The sequence below is a fragment of the Dreissena polymorpha genome, chromosome 3, assembly GCF_020536995.1.
Source record: "Dreissena polymorpha isolate Duluth1 chromosome 3, UMN_Dpol_1.0, whole genome shotgun sequence".
Taxonomy (NCBI): Eukaryota; Metazoa; Mollusca; class Bivalvia; order Myida; family Dreissenidae; genus Dreissena; species Dreissena polymorpha.
The window spans coordinates 131289906-131310631 of NC_068357.1; the positions used below are offsets into that span (position 1 = coordinate 131289906).

The window sequence follows — 20726 nt, forward strand, 5'->3', positions numbered from 1 at the left end:
GAATTTGAATATGTTTGCACTCCCAGAAAAGGTGTTCTATTGTTTCATTGTGTTCGCTGCACATATTGCATAAATTTGTATTGGATAGGTTGCACTTAAAAAGGTATTTATTTGTAGCTATGACTCTATGGACAAATTTATATTGAAAATTTCTCAGTGTGCTATATATAAGAAGGCTTTGCCATTTATTTTGAATCTTGGAGTTTTCTGCAGGGTGTTTAATTTGTAGTTTGTAAAATATTTTATTTGTTTTGTTTTGTTTTGCAAGTATGTTTTCCGTAAATGATGTTTAAGTACACGGTGTGTTATTTGTATTAATTGTAGATTTAATATGTATGGGTATGCTTTTAATTAATGTGTAATACATTAGGAAATTGCTTGAAGGTATTCCGTATATATAACATATATTCTCAAAAGAATAGAAGTTCTTTATTCTGTAATCGTACAATTGGTCGACATATTTAATGTTTTGTTCAAACCAATGTTTATAGAAAAAAGTCTTGTTGTTTGAAGTTATGTCTTTATTGTTCCATAAAATAGTTTTACTGGTGATTTGAGTTTCTAGATTATGACTAACATTAGTCCATGCCGATAAAACATTAGATAGAAAAATGTTTTTGTTTGCAATTTCAAGAAAAATGGTATTGCTAATGTTACATTAAAAAAGTTAGGAGTCACCATATTTTTTATGATTTCCTGGTAGAATAATTTCCATTTACTCGTATTGGTATTATCTAGATATCTTTTAACCCAGCTGCATGTGATTGCATTCAAGAATGAGTCGATATCCGTTAATTGAATACCTCCATTTTCTACAGATTGAATTAACTGCGTTCGCTTAATTTTATCAGGTTTACCGTCCCATATGAACTTAAATATTTCTGATTGTATATCTTTAATGATAGCATTTGGTGGGTATGGGAGAACTGTTAGTGTATAACTTAATTTAGGGAGTGCAAAAGTTTTCAACACCGTGTTTTTTCCGATTAGTGTAAGTTTACGATGCTGCCATGGGCCTGAAATTCTTACGTGCGCCCCTTGGGATTGTTTCTGAGGCTGCTTTCAGAATGGCCTTATTGAAGGTCTTGGTGAATGATATATGTTAAGTTTGTCTGTCTACGGGTCCCGAGTCTAGATGTATGTGCGGGCTTGCAGGTTCAGTCTGCAAGATTGATAGCCAGCTATAATGGGCTTTAGTTGCTACCTCTTATCCGGCTCAGTACATTACATGTGGTCTTCTTGGAGAGATCTTCAGTTTCAAAGGGTTGATCTGGCGAGAGGTTGACATCAATCTCTGTGTAAAGCCACCAGCCCTTCAATTCTTGTCCTCTTCTGTCCATCTCGTTACATCCCCAAAAAACTGTTGAGTGGCCGTTCAAGTCTCTAACAACCAGTCAGTTTTTGCGATAGGTTTTCTTAATGCTAAAGCGAAAATGTTTTCGTTTTTGTCTTGGTTACAGTAAACATTTTATATTGTTAGTGCAGATCTCTCATTGAGATTTGACTCCTTTGATTTCAGCTCGCTAGTTGGTATCTACTGTAATTTCTTGTTCTGAGATTTTGTTCTTGATAAGCATCAGCACTCATTTTTGTCTCTTGAGGGGTTGGTGTTGTTTGGTTACATCCCGCATTTATCCTCTGTCGTCGTGGCTCGGTTCCTCGCATCGGCACAGAGAAACCTCTGGTAGCTTGATGCGGCCCTCTACCAGCCGCGGGGGAGCTTCATAGGCAAAGCACCGTCACACAAATATAAAGAGTTGCTCATCTTTGGATTGGAAAGCGTTGCACCGTCGTTATTTGTGCATTGACCCAGGGCGTCTGTCTTCAACAGTAGCAATCTCCACGCAGAGTTGTCGTTCCTTGCACTCACGTACATTTGATTCAGATTTGCTGGTTCCCGTCAAATCTCTGCGCGGTGGTTGCAACAGTAATTCATTTTCTGACTTGTACTCAAGATGCAATGCTATGAGGTAAAATTGTTTTTACATTTATGTGTATAATAGATATTGCCTGGCCAATTTTGAGGTTGAGCGCACTAAAACCGGTTAGTGCTAAGCATGGACCGTTTCAAGGCGGTGACCCCATCTTTATTCTTCTATGTGGTGTATGTTGATTCGTATTGTGCCTTCTGAATCTACAAAATTTAGCAAATTAGCTTTGCAGTCCGCACAGGCTAATCAGGGACGACACTTTCCGCTGTAATGGTATTTTTTGTTTAAAGGAAGTCCCTTTTTACCGAAAATCTAGTTTAAGCGGAGTGTCGTCCCTGATTAGCCTGTGCGGACTGCACAGGCTAATCTCGGATGACACTTTACGCACATGCATTATGCCCAGTTTTCTCAGAACACGACTCATATATTGATGGATTTCGAAATTAGTTGACACAAATGAATCGATCTTCAGACAAGTAGCTTGTTCATTTGTCTCTTTATAAGTCTGCCTCTTTATATGTCTTCCTAAAGCAAGGTCAAGGTCAAACTTCGGAGTTTAAAAATCAAATCGGTCATAAAACAGCTTGTTTGCTCTGTAATCCATTATGACATTTGACAACCTCGAGAAGACGCATTTCATGTGTAACATCCATCTCCCTTAGTCAAATGCCAACATCTGTCAACATCTTTCAAGTTTCTGTATCAGCTTAAAGAAGCGAATTCGGAACAAATGAATCACAATGCGAAATTTCGCGTATTAAATGTGTCTCTCTACCTCAAAGATTAATGTCACACTTAGATCGAAGTTTGCATTCAAACAGCTTTTCTGACTGTATATTTGTCATTCAAAATGCTATTTAATTAAAACTTACCACTAAACAAAACCATGAAAACTCGGCATTTCGTTTGGAACACATATCTCCATACCTTACAAATGAAAGTCAAACGTAGAGATTAACGATCGGTTGTAAAACACGTTTTCAAGGCCTCAACTTGTTCTATCGCTTAATTATACCCGCCGAAATTTTTTCGAAGGGGATATAGTAATTGGTCCTGTCCGTCTGTCCGTCCGTCCGTCCGAAACTTTGTCCGGAGCATAACTCTAAATCTACTGACGTGTTTTACTTGGAGCTTGAGATATAAGCAGATGGCAAGTAGGAGAAGTACAGTGACTAAAAACCATAACTCTGTCTACCTTAGTTTTTGAATTATCTCCATTTATTTAATTAAATTTTTGTCCGGAGCATAACTCTAAATCTACTGAAGGGATTTACTTGAAACTTGAAATATGAACAGATGGCAAGTATGAGAAGTGCAGTGACTAAGAACCATAACTCTTTCAGCCTTAGTTTCTGAATTATTTCCCTTTATTTAATTTCAAAGTTATTTTTTGTCCGGAGCAAAACTTTAAATCTACTGTAGGGATTTACTTGAAACTTAAAATTTAAACAAATGGCAAGTAGGAGAAGTGCGGTGACTAAGAACCATAACTCTATCTGCCTTATATTTTGAATTATTGTCCTTTATTTAATTTCAAAGTTAACTTTTGTCTGGAGCATAACTCTAAATCTACTGAAGGGATTTACTTGAAACAAGACATATTAACAAATGGCAACTAGGAGAAGTGCACTGAACATGAACCATAACTCTTTCGGCCGTAGTTTTTGAATTATCTTCCTTTATTTTTATTATTTTTTTATTTATATTTTATTTATTTATAATTTATTATTTTAATTCAATATCATAGTAAATATTTTAGCTTTTCATGTGCCATGCTTTATAAATATTATTCTACTCTCTAAAACAAATGGTGTCATACAAGCAAACACATTTCGGCGGGGATTTGGCACTACTGTAACCAGCTCTTGTTAATTTTAAAATAATTTACCAATTTTGTTAACACATGTAGCCTTCAAAAGTAAACTCACACGCGTTCCCCTTGGTGTACGGAGTGTTTATGTTTCAGAGGCCTAGGTGCCTGTTGGCCATGTTCTTTGAGAATGCATTGTTCGTTTGCTTTCAGCTTTCACATGTTCAACACAATAATATATTGCCGTTTCCTGGCAAAAAATTTCAGCCGACGAACGGAATTAAACCCATTTATGCCTAGTGGACCCTCCCATCCTTCTGAATTGGATCAATTTATTTCCAAAATTAGGGATGTCTAGTATGTTTATTTATGTATTTAGACTATTTCTTAAAGAAATTCCTTAAGGCATCATGCGGCGTCTCATCTGGGTCTACGCTGCTTGCCAAAGCCTTTTTTCTAGACGCTAGGCATAAATGGGTTATATAGTGTAACTCAATTAAATTGTCATGTTATGATATCGTCCAACATTTAAAGTAAATAAGACGCAAGGGTCAGACAAAGCACTATAGCGACCAAGTTTAAATCATACGAAAAAATCAAAAGACACAGTTTTGCCTAGAGATAGGATAGCAAAACTAAGATTTGTCCTTTGCAAGGTTTACTGCGATAGTTCTGAATATTTGCACGTCAGTTTCAAGCATTATTTATATGGTCTTTGATCTTTTACAATGTCCCGCTTGCTTCATTTAACTCTCTTAAGTTACGTAAATTGAAAAAACAACAACAATTGTATGTAATTGTTACCTATAAACTGTGCATAATATAAAAAATATTCTAATTTACGCAAATCTTTGCATAAATTTAAATTGTTTATGTGGAAACAACAAACAACACGACAACAATCCCGAAATCAAAGCCATTATCAAAGACACTTTGATTTTGTTATGAGAACTACTCATAACAAATATGGATTGATCTAAGAAACGATATAGTTTTTGTTTAAAAGAAGTAGGTTTTGTTGTTTGAAATAAGGTACTGTACTATACAATAATAAAATGAAAACGAACAAAAATATCCCATCGAGTATACGCTTTATTATATTTTAGAAGCTTAAAACACCTTTAAAATCCGACGCTATGATATTTGCGTTTACAATTTAAAGGTGAGTTCGTTTGTTCATTTCACGAACAAAACAACATACATCCTTCCATTCTTCACTGCATGCACCTATCGGAAAATATGTTACCACTGTTTTGCTGTTGGCCGAATGTCGATCATATCAAAATGGCTCGTTGAATGGATATTCCTTGTGATTCGCCATACTGCAACCATAAATCTCGTTTACTTTAACAAACATCAACTATACTGTGTAATACCTATGTGTTTATCAAAATCTATTTAAAAAACATGTATATACGAATAACCACTCGTAATTTTTCTCAGAAAGCATATTAAAACAGATTTAAACTTAAATTATAACGTTCGCTGTTGAGGTCTCACGTTATCGTATAAGGTGACTTTTCAATTAAATCGCAGGTGTACTTTTACAACTTATCAAATATCGCGACACGTAAAAGCGTCGGATTCCCGTCGGATAACCGGTATAATCCAGTATAAGTCGATGAATGAAGGGGAACGGAATAGGTCCGAATTTGAACATTACCGAGTGAACATTTTGTTTAAAGGTAAATTGAACGGGAATTCTTATGCGATGCCATCCGATTCAGTCGTCGGTCAATAGAAGCGTCTGTCTGTATATGATTTTTGATCAGATTTGACTTACAGTGAATTCTTGAATACGCGAAGGTTCTTGTTTATTCCGGCTATCTTTGACATCTCGTCGTTCGTCAGAGTGAAATCGAAAATCTGAACATTGAGAAACAGTGATCTGAAAACGTGTCCGCATATTTGCACACTCTAGGAGAAATAAGTACGATATATATATATATATATATATATATATATATATATATATATATATATATATATATATATATATATATATATATATACATATAGGCCGTGCTCTGTGATAGAGGGGTTAAATTCGTGTGCGTTAAGTGTCGTCCAAGAATAGCTTGTGCATACCGCACAGGCTTATCAGGGACGACATTTTCCGCCTAAAGTGGATTTTTGCTCGGAAGAGACTTTCTTTAAACATAAAATATCATAAAAGCGACACTTTACGCTCATGCATTAAACCCCCTTTTCACAGCAGAGACAGAGACATATATTGAGGAAGGACATACGACCCATACATGATTTCATACAAAGACATAAGGTTTGAAAATGCGTTATTATCACATGTAAAAAGTAAAAGAAAAAAAAATATATTGAGTATATATATATGCATGCCCCAAATATGCATAACTAGTAAATTACAGATGAATATTATGTTTTGACACATAGCAGAATTGAAATAATGTATACAGACATCAGAAGCAAGTACAAGTTTAAGTAAAGAAACATATTAATGTAGATCTAATGAATTTTGGTTATTTTGTGTCACAATATAATTGCATGCAGTCGGAATGTACCTTTTATTAGAAGATGGACAGTCAATGCAAGTTAATACATACGTATTTTTTCGATCATATAACACAACGATTCTAACAAACAGGAGTAGCTATACGCGTTTAGCTTTAAAGGGGCCTTTTCACAGATTTTGGCATTTTTTAACTTATTCATTAAATGCTTTATATTGATAAATGTAAACATTGGATCGTAAAAGCTCCAGTAAAAAATCAAGAATAAAATTTATAAAAGGAAAAGAACATTGCCCGGAGCAGGTTTCGAACCAGTGACCCCTGGAGTCCTGCCAGAGTCCTGAAGTAAAAACGCTTTAACCTACTGAGCTATTCCGCCGAGTACACATACCTGATGTATTTTATACCTTATATAAGCAATATTCGTAGTTTCACAAAATTTAACGACAAAAACAGAACTCTCCAAATTATTCAATCGTTTCGCGTTGCAACGCTTTATAATTTTTAAGTTTTAAAATCGTCAAAAGATGCATATAATGGCTATATTAGACCATGGTAAATGTTCAGTATTACTGTTTCCTCACAAATATCATAACTAAAACGAAAATGTGCGAATCTGAAACAACTTTTTTCAATTTTGTCAATTTACCAAAGCGTGAAAAGATCCCTTTAAATAGCCAACCTGTATGTTCTCCTTAATCCGAGAGGCTGTGATGCTTTTAGGAATCACGACAAGGCCTCGCTGAATGTGGAACCGGAGGATTACCTGTACAAATAAAGCGGAAACTAATCAATGATACACACGCATGCATGCAAAGCTACTAGTGCATATTTCATGTAAGAGTATGAGGTCATTCACTGCTCGAGACTGCATCGTGAGAGGTCAAATAGCCCAATTACTATTACCTAATTAACTAAAAAATCTCGCAAATGTTGGGGGGGGGGATTGAATAAAATACGTAACACGTAACAAATATAGGAGTTGAAACCAATAAGAGACATCTCCAAGAGAAACGAATCTCGTCATAAGCCGAAAGTCTTTTAACCAACGTATAATGATGTTGACGGATAATCATGATGTACAATTTATGTACACTTTAATGAAACAACCTTGTTGCAGACTTCAAATATACATTCTTCCGAAATAGCGACTGAAATTTGTAATAATGCTCTTTTAAATTGATACTTTTCTACAGTACAACCATGAATCATGTCATCTTATCTCATCTCATATTCACACGTGGTCCCGTCTAAGACTTTGGTCGCTAACCAGCTTTCTCCAAGCCACTCGGTTGCGGACGAGTCGGTCATGCTGCCCCAACATGCATCTGCATCTAAGTCGCGGCGCCAGGTGGTTGTATGCCGCCACCCTTTCTTTCTTTTCCCTTGGGGGTTCCAGGTGAGAGATTGCCTTGTCGTAGTGCATGCAGGCTTGCGAAGGATGTGGTCTATCCATCGCCAACGTTTCTGAAGGATGTCTTCTTTAACGGACTGCTGCTTTGTTCTTTTCCATTATTCTTCTTTGGAGATCGTGTCTGACTGGACGATATTGATGATTTTCCTTGGGCAGGTTATGATGAAGACATGTATTTTCTTTATAGTACAAAAAGTAGTAAAGTCTTTATATTACATTTCGCAGTTTTTAGTTTGTATTCAGTGCCATATAAGTAAGCATGTTCACGGGATTCTAAGTTACATTTCTCATTAATTAGCCTGTATTCACTATTCGACTTCGCAGTATTAACCATGTAATCAAGATTACACTTAGCATCGTTTAGCATGTACGTAACATAACACTTTGCATTTTTAATATGTATTCAATACTTATTTAATATGTATTAAAAATTACACTTTATGTTAGTTAGCATGTATTCGACATTATACTGAACATAAAACGTCATGTTTTGAGCATTATACTTAGCATTGTTTAGAATTCAACATTATAATCGCATTATTTAGCACGTATTAAAGATCACCTGCCCCGGTTTTAAAAACCTTAAATATACCAATTTTATGTGAGATTATAATGTTTTAATGCATATCCTTGCCATTATACGATTAAACCCAACGTATTCAGCGAGTATACAGCCGATAACTATGCCAATTTTTCGCACTTCGCGATCGAGTCTACATTTTTGTTCAAACCGGAAGTGACGTAGTAGGGCACTACTTGCTTGAGTTCATAACACAAGAATCGATATCAGCTGTTGTCATATTAAAGATCGACATATATATCGAGGGGTTTTCTTAGTACACACACATGGCGGCGTATCTTGATTGTTTTAAGTTTTGATTAAATTACGATTTAATCAGACAATTATAATTGACACATAATGAACAGATACAATTATTACCTGAAATTGATCGATGTTCGATTGCAAGTCCAAACTAACCGTTCAAATTAACACTTAAACAATGTAGTCAAAACAAATAATTTTGATTTAAAATGAATTAATCTTACGAAAATGTCGCGTGAGTAATTTAAACTAGAATCGTCTAGAATATAAATGTCTTTAATTTCTTTTGCTATTATCCGGAAAGGGCCATTTTGTTGAAACCCGATTTTGACCCTGCACACGATTTTGTACTTATGCTTAATTGATCTCGTTGTTGTCGCCATTCACTTCAACGTGAAACTATTCAATTCTGTTCTTTTATATATATAAATAATTTGTCATAATAAAAATTATTAATAATTAATTAATAATAATTAATAATTTTCGTCATATAAATATGAAGAAATTGAATTGTTCTAAACTCTCCACGGCGAGGTGAATTGATATGATGTAGGACAAATATCATGTCAAATGTTAACTTACTAAATAATTTAAATGGAGTACACAACACTACAAGTAACATACAATTTTATTACAACATTACAAATATAAATTACCACAGACAAACAAAACAGAAGAACCTGTACAATGACAGCAATTTTTAGAAAACTGGACGGAATTAGTACATGAGCTTTACTAAAACATTGTTGCAATACAACTTAAAAAAATAATTATTACTGCAGACAGATAATCTGCTTATTTTAGAACTGTCTGTGACAGATGAAACTGATAACAGTAGATCACTGATAACATGACTGCAAAGCAACAAACAGGACCAATTATTTTATGACACCAGCTTGATTTATGGCATTTGTAAGGTGGTAATACACATATTTCTGCCACTTTGGTGCAACTTCCATGCCGTCATGACATGGTGATTTGCAACAGTATATGCACTTAAGTGCCCTTTTTTGTAAAGAAACCACCAAATTGAATGAACTTAATGAATGAAATGTAAAAATAATAAACTGAACTTGTCTTATTTAATTTTGCACTAATTATAATGCTGTCATGAGATGACAGTTAACATCCATTTATTGTCTACTAATACACGAAATGCAACACAAACTTATATGATAAATATAACTTTTGAGTCATACTAGTAATAAAACATGTTTCTTTCAACAGAAATTTATCAAGCAATACACCTTTAGTACATTTAATGTTATAATGATAAAGCTAAATGGCTCCTTACCAAAATTTGTTTATTACACTGAAACCTGTTTCCAATTCAATTATGTTACATGTATATAACAACATTTAATTGTATTAAACAATATATTGCACTTACAGTGAGTCTAAATAGTCCGTGTCAGGGAACAGAGTTGGTACTGTATCAGGAAGTAGCAAAAGTCTCAGCCCTAAGCCCGCACTCGCCATCACACTCGGGGGATGGACAAAACACTTGTCCCCAAAATGTTTAATGCAAAGCTTTGCATGTTTGCTGGGCGTAATGTCCACCACCTTTCCATCGATTATCCGTCGTGAATTCACTGCTAGGATCCATTTTCGCCTGATACTCTCGTCTTTTGGGAAGCGGAAAAAATCCTTTCTTCCCCTTTTCAGGACGAGGATTGCATTCAAACGCTGCACACTGCACCATCCTATTACCCGTCGATTCGCAATGTCACGTTACAATTCGAATCGTAATCAACTCAGCGTAGATAGAAAATTTATAAAATGCAAGTAAATGATCAACACAGTCCTGTAAACATTAACGTTGTGCGGGAAATTTGCGTAACGGTAAATAACAATGGAGGTCGTTCTGGATCATGCGCAGTGGTGCACGACTACGTCATCGGGGAAAATAGCGGCGAAAATTGCAGAACGCATTACGGAAATTACCGATCATCAAAGTCATCGTTTTTTAACACTAAATATATATTTTGTTTTTATTTTATTTCAATGTTATTATACGGTAGTTTAAAGTCAGAATTCTTCAGGTGATCTTTAAGCATTACCCTTATAATTGTTTAGCATGTATACAAAATAAAACTTGGAAAATTTAGCATGTATACAAAATTAAATTTCGCATATGTTTGCACGTACGCATTATTAAGCATGTATGAAACATTACACTTGCATTTTTTAGCATGTATTCAACGTTAAACTTTGTATCATTTAACATGAATTTAACATTACCCTCAGAATTGTTTAGCATGTATACACCATAACACTTTGCAATTTTAGCATGAATTCAACATTAAATTTTGTATATGTTTGCGCTTACGTATAATTAAGCATGTAATGAATATAAATATAACGCTTAGCATTGTTAAGCATGTATACAACATACAACAGTTCACGTATACTTGTTTAGCATACAAGATAATATTTCACAGTTTGTATCATGTATTCAACATTACATTCCGTATTTTGCTCTTACGTATTAATGAGATGTTCAAACTCGCTCAGTTGGGCAACTGATTTTTTTTACTACCGGCTACACTATTCTTTTCATTTATCTAACAAATACTTATTTTTCATGTTTGCGCTTCCGCATATTATTTGTAATCCAGAAACGCTCACCTGAGCAATCGTTTTCCCTTTAGCTGTTGCAATGTCCTTTAGAACCTGCTCCTCAAAAACATTCGGCTCTTCGCTTTCTCTCCTACACGGAAATCATGTGTAAATTTCACAAAATTGTTAAATATTTAATCAAATTGGTTACACTAATATCTATTGCAGATAACATAGACGATATTTCTTGGATTCGGAGGATTATCGATTTTAATTCACGAGTGATCATAGAAAGTAATATGCGCCACTCGTGAAAATATTACTTTCTATGATCACAAGTGAATTGAAATCGATTTTCCACCGAATTCAACAAATTTTCTTTTTATTTTATGCTTTTTTTCACCGTTTATATGCATTGTTAAAGAGTTTAACTAAAGAATTTCGCTGTTATAATTACGTCATTTCGTCACAAAAATGACGTCATTTCACAGTAAACAGTGAAAATTATCAATAATTTTCACTGTTTATTTTTACTGTTTGAAACCGTGAAATGATCAGTTTTAATTCGCTGATATTTCTCTTTAAACCACCGGAAAGCATAAAATAAAAAATGAACATTTTTATCCCAACTAATGTTCATTTTACAAATAATAATTATTTGCTCTGCATATCTTGTGTTTTCAGCTCAAAATAACAATAGCTATAAAAAATTGACTAAAGGAATTTTTTTGGAAAAGATCAAAACAACTACTTAAATTCGAATTAATATGACCATATTCCTAAATGCTGAGCGTTGCAATTATGACCTAATAACAATTACCATTTTCTTTTTAATTGAGGTGTGAACATTTGTTTTATAAATCGCATTGATTGACCAATTTGAGGTTTCGTTTAATTAATTGCGCTAAGTTTGGTATTATATTCGTTTATCATTATCTTTCAATATTTCACTGAACCCAATGTAAGTATGTGCGCATACGGGAAGACGTACCATGGTCTGTTCGGGGCTCCGAGCGGAGCGTATGCTGTCAGCGTCATCCCCAGCTGCCGGCAGTGGTCCAGGATCTGATTGTTGGAGAAATAGGGCGACACCTCCACCTGCAAAATTAAGAAACAGATACATAGAGGATATTTGTTGGATTCGGTGGATTATCAATTTAATTCACGAGTGTTCATATAAAATAATATTTTCACGAGTGGCGCAGCCACAAGTGAAAATATATATTATCTATGATCACGAGTCAACTAAAAACGATATTCCACCGAATCCAACACATTTTATGTTTATTTTATGCTTTTTTCATCGTTTACATACATTGTTTAAGAATTTAACTAAAAATTTATCTGGGATAATGACGTCATTTCGTAAAAAACGACGTCATTTCACAGTAAACAGTGAAAATTATCGATAATAATCATTGATAATTTTCAGTTTGAAACAGTGAAATTATCAGTTTTAATTCACTGTTATTTCTCTATAAACCACCGGAAAGCATAAAATAAAAATTTCAAATTGTGTTGGACTAGTTGAAAATTATCACAAATATTAATTTCTACCCATATTTATTTTCTGATATCTCAATATAATATTGTATGATAACAAGTCAACAACATGAACCACTCGGATGCTTATCCCACTCAATTTCTAACGCTTTTTTGGTACAAGTTAGCCAAAGCAACGTGTGTGATTTTTCAACGTTTAGTGTGTGACAGTCAAAGCAAAAATATCCTCACACATGATGAGTACCTGCATATTGGACGGTTTTATGGTGCAGATTTTCATGATTCTGTCAACTTGTTTCTTGTTGAAGTTGGACAGACCAATGTTCCGTGTCAGTCCAGCCTTAAGGCACTCTTTCATCGCCTAAAATAACATAGTATGTGTTCTAATGTTATACACGCATGTCCATATATTTAGAAAACGTGAGTAATCATATGTATTGATTTATATTGTTTTAACTGTCACTATGCGATTTGTTGGTTGCACATTTTTTTTTGCTCCATGAGTCATAAAATTTTAATCTTCCAAAATGCGTATCAACACTTTTGTACATGTGCCTTCAATAAGATTTTTTGTATGAATCTTCTATTGACAAATTTGCGCCAAATGCACTTTTGATAAATACAGACCATTTAAAAACATGCTCATATGATCGTTTTAAGTTTAGACATCAGCATTGTGCTTTTTTAACGAATTTGATGTCGAAACGCATTCATTTCGTTTTTTCCGGACAATATAACCCATTACTTTCCACACGTCTTCGATTGCGTGTTCGGCCGGAATTCCTTTGCCGTCAGCATTCAGAGGCAAGATGGTCTTACCGCTCATGTCCTGGTCCTAAGGGTACACAATAAAAAATGACATTAATGAAGCGAGGTATTACGGATCGAACAGCGTTATTACACTAAGTACAGTTTCACAACAAAGGTCCATTTTTGCTTCATCAAAACGTTAAGGCAAAATGTCGATTCGTTAATTAAAGTTAAAAATATTAGGATAAACATGTTCACATATGCTTCTGTGTGTATATGATACAAATTGTGATAATAGATCACCTGTAATGCGATAGGCCAGTGGATAAGACAGAGATCCACATAGTCTGTCCGCAGTGACTTCAGGGAGTCTTTCAGCTCTGTTTCGACCAGGGACGGGTTGTGGTGGGTGTTCCACAGCTACGAGGTGTTTCATTTAGAACATTTACAGTACATGCAAAATACACGAAAAAACAGTTTATATTTCCTTCAGACAAATGAATGGTACAATCAAAGACACTTCAAACGCATAGATGGTTAGCGCGTAGCATTTTGAATGAAAAAAATATAACGAAAAATCAACTTCTCTGTAAAAATATAATAATCAATTATATATATATATATATATATATATATATATATAACAAGATATTCAACAGCCATAACTTTATTAATTGTGCAGCGATTTACATGACCTTATTCTTTTTACCACAGAAATGAATTTCCTTTCTGGAAATGTACATATCTTGTTATATTTTTTACAAATACTAGTACCGGTCAAATTTTAAGAAATAGCACGATTCACAACTCGCGTTACCTAACTCGTCATCAACCAAGAATGAAAACTTCACGGAGTAAATGGCATTTTCTCTGCGAAGTTCGCGGACCTCGGTACCATAATTTAATAAAACACATAAAAAAACATTCTTACCGTTCTTGTCGTTACTTAATGCATCAAAACTATCTCTAGCGCCGTCTGAAACCTTTGTTTACATACATTTCAGCTGGCCAACATTTTTAAGACACGAGTGATTTCATTGGGCCAACGCGAATGTGTGTCTTTACTACATCCATCCATCCATCCATCCATCCATCCATCCATCCATCCATCCATCCATCCATCCATCCATCCATCCATCCATCCATCCATCCATCCATCCATCCATCCATCCATCCATCCATCCATCCATCCATCCATCCATCCATCCATCCATCCATCCATCCATCCATCCATCCATCCATCCATCCATCCATCCATCCATCCATCCATCCATACATACATACATATAGATATATATATCTGTGATATAGACCTGCAAAAATACATCATACAAAACAACGAAATGCAATAACGCTTATTTAAGAAAGTGAAGAGTTATTGTTCGTTTACATGTTACTTTTTCAAATTGATTTCTACACACTGATGTTGAAATCATGTATCGTTTATGAGATATAGCCCTAAAAAGGTACATCGTACACAAACACCAAAGGGCAATTATTCTTATTTTAGAAAAGTAGAAGTATGGTTCTCAAGCATGCATGGCTAATTGATAACAATACACACGTGAAGTTTAATGTTGAAATCGTAAATGGTATCATACATAAAGCCCTGAAAAGTTACATGACACACCAAACAATAGGGCAAAAACTTTTTTTAAGAAAGTGCAGGGTTATGACTCTTATGCGTAGCAATTTCTCTCGGTGATACATACAACCATGATTTTTTATGTTGATATCTAATTTAGTGTCGGAGATAAATCCCTGAAAAGTTTGTGACAGACTGACGGACTAACGCAATGACGGACGGACTGACGAACAATCCAATGCTACATTCTTCCACCTTTGACGGTAGATAATTAGTAATTCTACCACGGCACGTAACTTGTTTTCCACATACAAAGAATTAAAACTACCGTGGGTTATTACCCCAATATACTAACGGAGATAAGTATGACGTCACTTTGATTGTCCGCGCACTGTTTATGAATGAAGAATACGTCATTTGATTGTCATTGTTGTGGTGTCGTCACGTTTTCGCGGAAAAGTGGAAGACGTTCGGTTAATATAATTCTCATTTATAACCTTTAAATCGCGGATAACTTATAAATGAAATCGTGTTAGAATCGAAATAATCGACGGAAACCGTTGGTTATTGCGTTATAACCAACGGTATGTCGTTCCGATGCTTGTTATCAAACCACTCGTGCTACGCCCTCGTGGTTTAATGCCTACGCATCTGAACTCCATGCCGTTGATTATTACCGCAATAACCAACGGTTACCCGTCAATTATTTCTTAATCATACAGCATATAAATTAGGATACAAAATGTACGTATTGAGATTACATTACCTTGGTGGTAATGAACATGTCCCCCCTGGTGATCACGCCTTCGCGGATCTTAGCCTCGAGCGCTCGTCCCACTCCGGGCTGGGTTTCGTAGCACCATGCGCAGTCTATGTGCCGGTAACCTGCGTCTATGGCGGCCAGGCACGCCTCCTCAACCTCGTCTGCGTTACCCTGTGTAACACACTACACTAGTTTTCCAATAAATACTAAAATATTTGTCTACTACATCCTTTCAATGGACAAGTGACTTTTGAAAGAGTAATTTATACAACTGAAGATGTACCGTTGATGTTACATCTGTCATGATCTGATACAAAACCTTTTTCATCATTAAAAAAACGTCAAGTAAAAACTTTCCCATCGATTCATTTACGTACTCGAAGCATCAACAACAGTAATCAATATAGTGGACGGAATTTTGAAATATAAATATAATTTCTGAAAATGTATGTGATCAGTTTTTTCGATTTGGAATATGTGCTAGTGACTGTAAATTTAACGAAAATCTTCATCGGATGCATTTCTCGCTATGATTATGTCCCAAGTTAGGTATTTATGAAGCTCAGTGCAGCCATCATCATTTATTAACTTATATGTGCATACGAGTTTGTTTTAGTAAACAACATACATATATGCTTATATCTATATTTTCAAAAGAGCCTTCTCACCTGCTCGCCGAACACCGTTCAGGTTCCAAGTCCTACGGTGGGGATCGAACCCGTGCCGTTCTGTATAGGGACCTTGAGCGCAGGGGTCGACATTGTTCTTGGAGTAAGTCCAGTGATAAACACTTGACTTGAGACCGTGTTATGAAATTACATGGGAAAATCTCAGACTTTGAATAATTAGCGCGCTAGAGAAAAAGTAAAATCTAACCGAGGAAACAAATGAAAGCTGTGTTGTTGAAAGAGCCCCCCATATGCCTAAGCTGTAAATAAATACAATCCGCTGTAAATAAATACAATCTTTTAAATATTCCGCTTTATTTTAACAAACCAATGTTATATGTTTTGGGTTAGTTTTTATTGATTTTTCAAATCTAAAATCTCAGAAGTTAAATGGTGGTTGTTCACAGATTTGGACTTTTTTAATTTTTAAAGGGAGGCATTCAATGTGCCCAATGGTTAGAATAGAAAACAAGAACTCTCCATTATAATAAAAAGAATCTGATTGAATAACAATATTATTGAAAGAGACTAGTTTGTCCTACGATGAGTCGACCTAGTGTCCTAAATATATTACGACAAGCGTCGTAATTCACTGCCGTTTTTATTTAAAGATACAGTTGAACAATTTGCACACGCAATAAATACACGCATTCCAACATAAATCGGTTAACTAACCACACGCACAGTCTGTCTTGTCCGGATTAGGCCAACTGGTCGCTAACAAACGGTCAACTGACTACACAAGCTAAGTGACTTTTCTATATAAAACCAACTGGCCTTCTCAAACGGTCAACTTACCAAACAAGTTTACTGATTTAACTGATTTCAGGCCAACTGGTCATCATCTTACTATTGATAATAATATGATTAAAACAAGTTTATACGACAAAAGAAACGACGTTAACTTTGAAATAGTGAATTTTCCGTTCCTAGATGGTAACATCCCTAAAGGTTCATCCTATGGTAGTTACATTTCGCAGTTGGTACGTTATGCCAGAGCATGTTCATGTATTAAAGATTTTAATGATCGTAGTCGTACATTAACGAAGAAATTGCTAAAACAAGTTTTTTTTTATCATAACCTACGAAGTAAATTCGCTACATGTCACTCAAAGTTTGGTGATTTAATTTCAAAATATAATGTTTCATTAAAATGGCACCTAACTAATGGAATTTTCCACTCATCATTTTATGGAGATGTTTTGAAGCGTGTAGGCAAATTAAAATATGTCAAAGAAAAAGTAAATATTAAACTTTTCAATTTAATTAACTCATTTTTATCAAAAGGATATATGTTAACGTACTTAAAAACACATGCTTGTTGGTTTTCGATTCACTATATCTTTCTTCTCTTAAACTTTGGAATTATGAATGGAATTACCATTTTATATGTTTGATTTTTAAATATTCAATCACCTAAGCTGGTTTTATTGGTATCGCGATTTAACAGTACCGCCCCTTTAATATTTTTAATTTTTGCCGATGCTGTTTCAGCATCGTCTAAGTTATGATACCATCAAACAAATTCTTCATAATGGCGACCTATGTAAAAGACCGAGCCAGTCCGAGAGATAATGCTCGGGTCGTAGAAATACCGAATTCTCCGTAATTAGCAAAATGCCCCGAAATCCCCAGAAATCCACCGAAATCCCCCTTAATATTGATTATTTCTAAAAAAAACTGCGGGTATATATAGAATATTGCAATATACACTGAAATCACTGATGAAACATTGTTTTTATCCAAGTTTGATCGTGAAAAACTAAAATATAAACATTATTATTGGGATTCCCAGTATGAATTCATAGTGCATATTTGCACAAGCACGATCAGGTACCGAAATCCCCGCTGTAAAGACCGTCAAGTGTCAAAAATTCATCTGGGGCTTTTTTATATTATAAAGCAGCGGTACAGTCAAAAACTTAACAACAATATCCCACTTCTGTTGAAAAATATTGACTTGTAGCGGGGACTTCGGTAATTCTACATTCGCCTAGCAGAGTTGTCGTTCGTGTTTCAACATTCAACAATGGCCGCCCCCATGAGAGTCTCGTGTTAAAACTTTCTTACAGCATAAATTGGTTTGTTTCGCTATTTAGAAGCTGTCATTTAGGATATATGAATTATTTATTCACTAAATCTCCGCTTATCACAACAATAGATGGAATTCGAAGGATATATACTCGATGTGAATGAAGGACTTATTGGATCGTAACAGCTTGACACGGCAAAACTGGCATACTTACGGTGGCACTAAGGTGACATCACCGCTCCAAAAAAAAAGTCGGGAAAACATAAAAACGTAGTAGTAGTAGTAGTAGTATAGTAGTAGTAGTAGTAGTAGTAGTAGTAGTAGTAGTAGTAGTAGTAGTAGTAGTAGTAGTAGTATGTTTTGTTATATCAGAACTTGCCTTTAGGACGTTTTCAAATGTTTCCTCCATATAATCCGCGTCTGTGATTGGCCGATTCTCTTGTGCGCACAATATAGCGATTGTGTTTTCAAGTCTCAAAAAAAAGAGACGGGAAAACAGAACTTGTGTTTTCCGCTAAAAAATAGACGTGAAAACAGAACTTTTGTTTTCCCGTCGCCAAAAAAAAACTCTTGAAAACAGACTTATTTTGTGTTTCCCCGAGTTAATTTTTTTTTTTTTGCGACGGGAAAACATAACTTGTGTTTTCCCGGCTTTTGTTTGGAGCGGTGATGTCACCTTAGTGCCACCGTACATACCGGTATTTTTAGTTATCAATTTAATGAAGGGATCTTTTCACGGTTTGGTAAATTGACAAAATTGATAAAAGTTGTTTCAGATTCGCAAATTTTCGCTTTAGTTATGATATTTGTGAGGAAACAGTATTACTGAACCAGTGTTTTTTTTATGGCAATTTCGGGGCCGATATTCGGCCCAATAGACCAGTTCATTGTTATTGTTTTGATTACTGATTTTCGCGCATGCGCAATGCACTGGTAGACAAAAGCATTGCTTACAGCTAACGCCAAGCATATGGATAACGAGACTTGTTTAGTCAATAAATCGAAAAGAAACTAAAAAAAATAACACCTAAATAATATTTAAAAAATATAATATTTAGTGCCAAGAATGCATTAACACATTTATTTGCATTTTAAAAGAACGCGTCATTAGCATCAAAGTAATTAAGATTGTCTGCAGACTGAACGACAGACAATGCGACACAACAAAGAGCTCTATGCATTAGCCGTATTATTATTTGCAGAAAAGCTTCAATAAAAATAATGATACATCTGATTATAAAATTATAATTATCAATTGCATGCGTAAACTAGAGTAATAAAAAATTAGTGATAGAATGTGTCAGTGTTTCATTGAAAATAAACGTACTACAAAGCCCTATTAAAAGCGAAGTTCATGACGGTATTTACATGTAATTTTAATTTGGATGGGTGTTGTTCAGAGAATGACTTGAGGAATATTAACATACAACTGACAAACACAACCTCACATGATGCAAATTGAGCTGTGTATTCATGTATATTGTAAACTCGTTACTAGTGATCGAGTATGAGTGACAACTATCTAACATTTAACACACACACACACACAAACACACACACACACACACAACATAATATATATACATATATAACATAATATATACATATTGTTTCATTATTTTTTACCCCCATTGATGTCAAACTTAATTTCTTGTTTTTATGATGTATTTCGTGCATTGCCGTAACATTGCATCTTCATACGGAATGACGTATTTATAATTATCTGATGCCCGCTAAATACGTTAAATATTTTTTACCTGAATTTTATAATTTATAAATACTTGATTTTTTATAAATAAAACGGGCTTGTATCTTTACCGTGTATAATATCCGATAATCTATAGACTTCAAATTTGTACAATATGTAACATATCTAATTTAAGCAACTGTTAAGTATGTCGGGTGTAAATTTATTCAACCAAATGCCTTGTTACTTAATACTACCAGAATGAAGACATGGTGGTATCATCAATTGCGTTTAATGACCAGACTGTCATCTGCCACCTAGTGTGGTTTATGACACCATATTGTTAGTTGGGTCTGGACAATATCTGATCAAAACGAGATAATCGGATAATGCAGAACAAAGGGCAATTAAACACCGGAATACAAAGGCTTAAACGATTTTAAGATTAATGCAAACAATCAAATGAAAACTATTGCATTTAATCTAATTAAATGTTTATTTAATGTGTCAACATGTTAGTTTTCCCGGACCAGGGTACAGGTCCCTGCCCAGACAAATACCATTATGGTTAATTTGCAAATGTTTTTTATTTGGAATTGATCTATTTATTCATTGTGTTAAATCTTATTTGTTTCAGTGACGTAGAACAACTTGTTGGCATGTTGAAAAATAAAATATAAATATAATCGTGTAAATGTAACCGATCACGCTCTAT

The 20726-nt window shown here is 34.7% G+C and overlaps 1 protein-coding gene across 3 annotated transcripts in view; it reads right to left on the reverse strand.

Annotated features, from left to right (window-relative positions):
• Positions 1 to 4815: 4815 nt before the first annotated feature.
• LOC127871484 (aldo-keto reductase family 1 member A1-like) overlaps positions 4816 to 20726 on the reverse strand; it is a 38473-nt gene continuing 22562 nt past the window's right edge. Inside the window, exons 2-11 of one of the 3 annotated variants that reach the window (XM_052414452.1) lie at positions 16293 to 16419; positions 15628 to 15795; positions 13580 to 13696; positions 13272 to 13361; positions 12771 to 12887; positions 12015 to 12121; positions 11093 to 11174; positions 6910 to 6993; positions 5525 to 5607; positions 4816 to 5063 (exon numbers count right to left, since the gene is read on the reverse strand). In XM_052414452.1, coding sequence (XP_052270412.1) covers positions 5021 to 5063; positions 5525 to 5607; positions 6910 to 6993; positions 11093 to 11174; positions 12015 to 12121; positions 12771 to 12887; positions 13272 to 13361; positions 13580 to 13696; positions 15628 to 15645 — 741 coding nt within the window. In that variant the 5' untranslated portion in view covers positions 15646 to 15795; positions 16293 to 16419 and the 3' untranslated portion in view covers positions 4816 to 5020. Of the gene's footprint in view, positions 5064 to 5524; positions 5608 to 6909; positions 6994 to 11092; positions 11175 to 12014; positions 12122 to 12770; positions 12888 to 13271; positions 13362 to 13579; positions 13697 to 15627; positions 15808 to 16292; positions 17199 to 20726 lie in introns of those variants that run through there. The other 2 variants (XM_052414453.1, XM_052414451.1) reach the window with 2 other exon arrangements.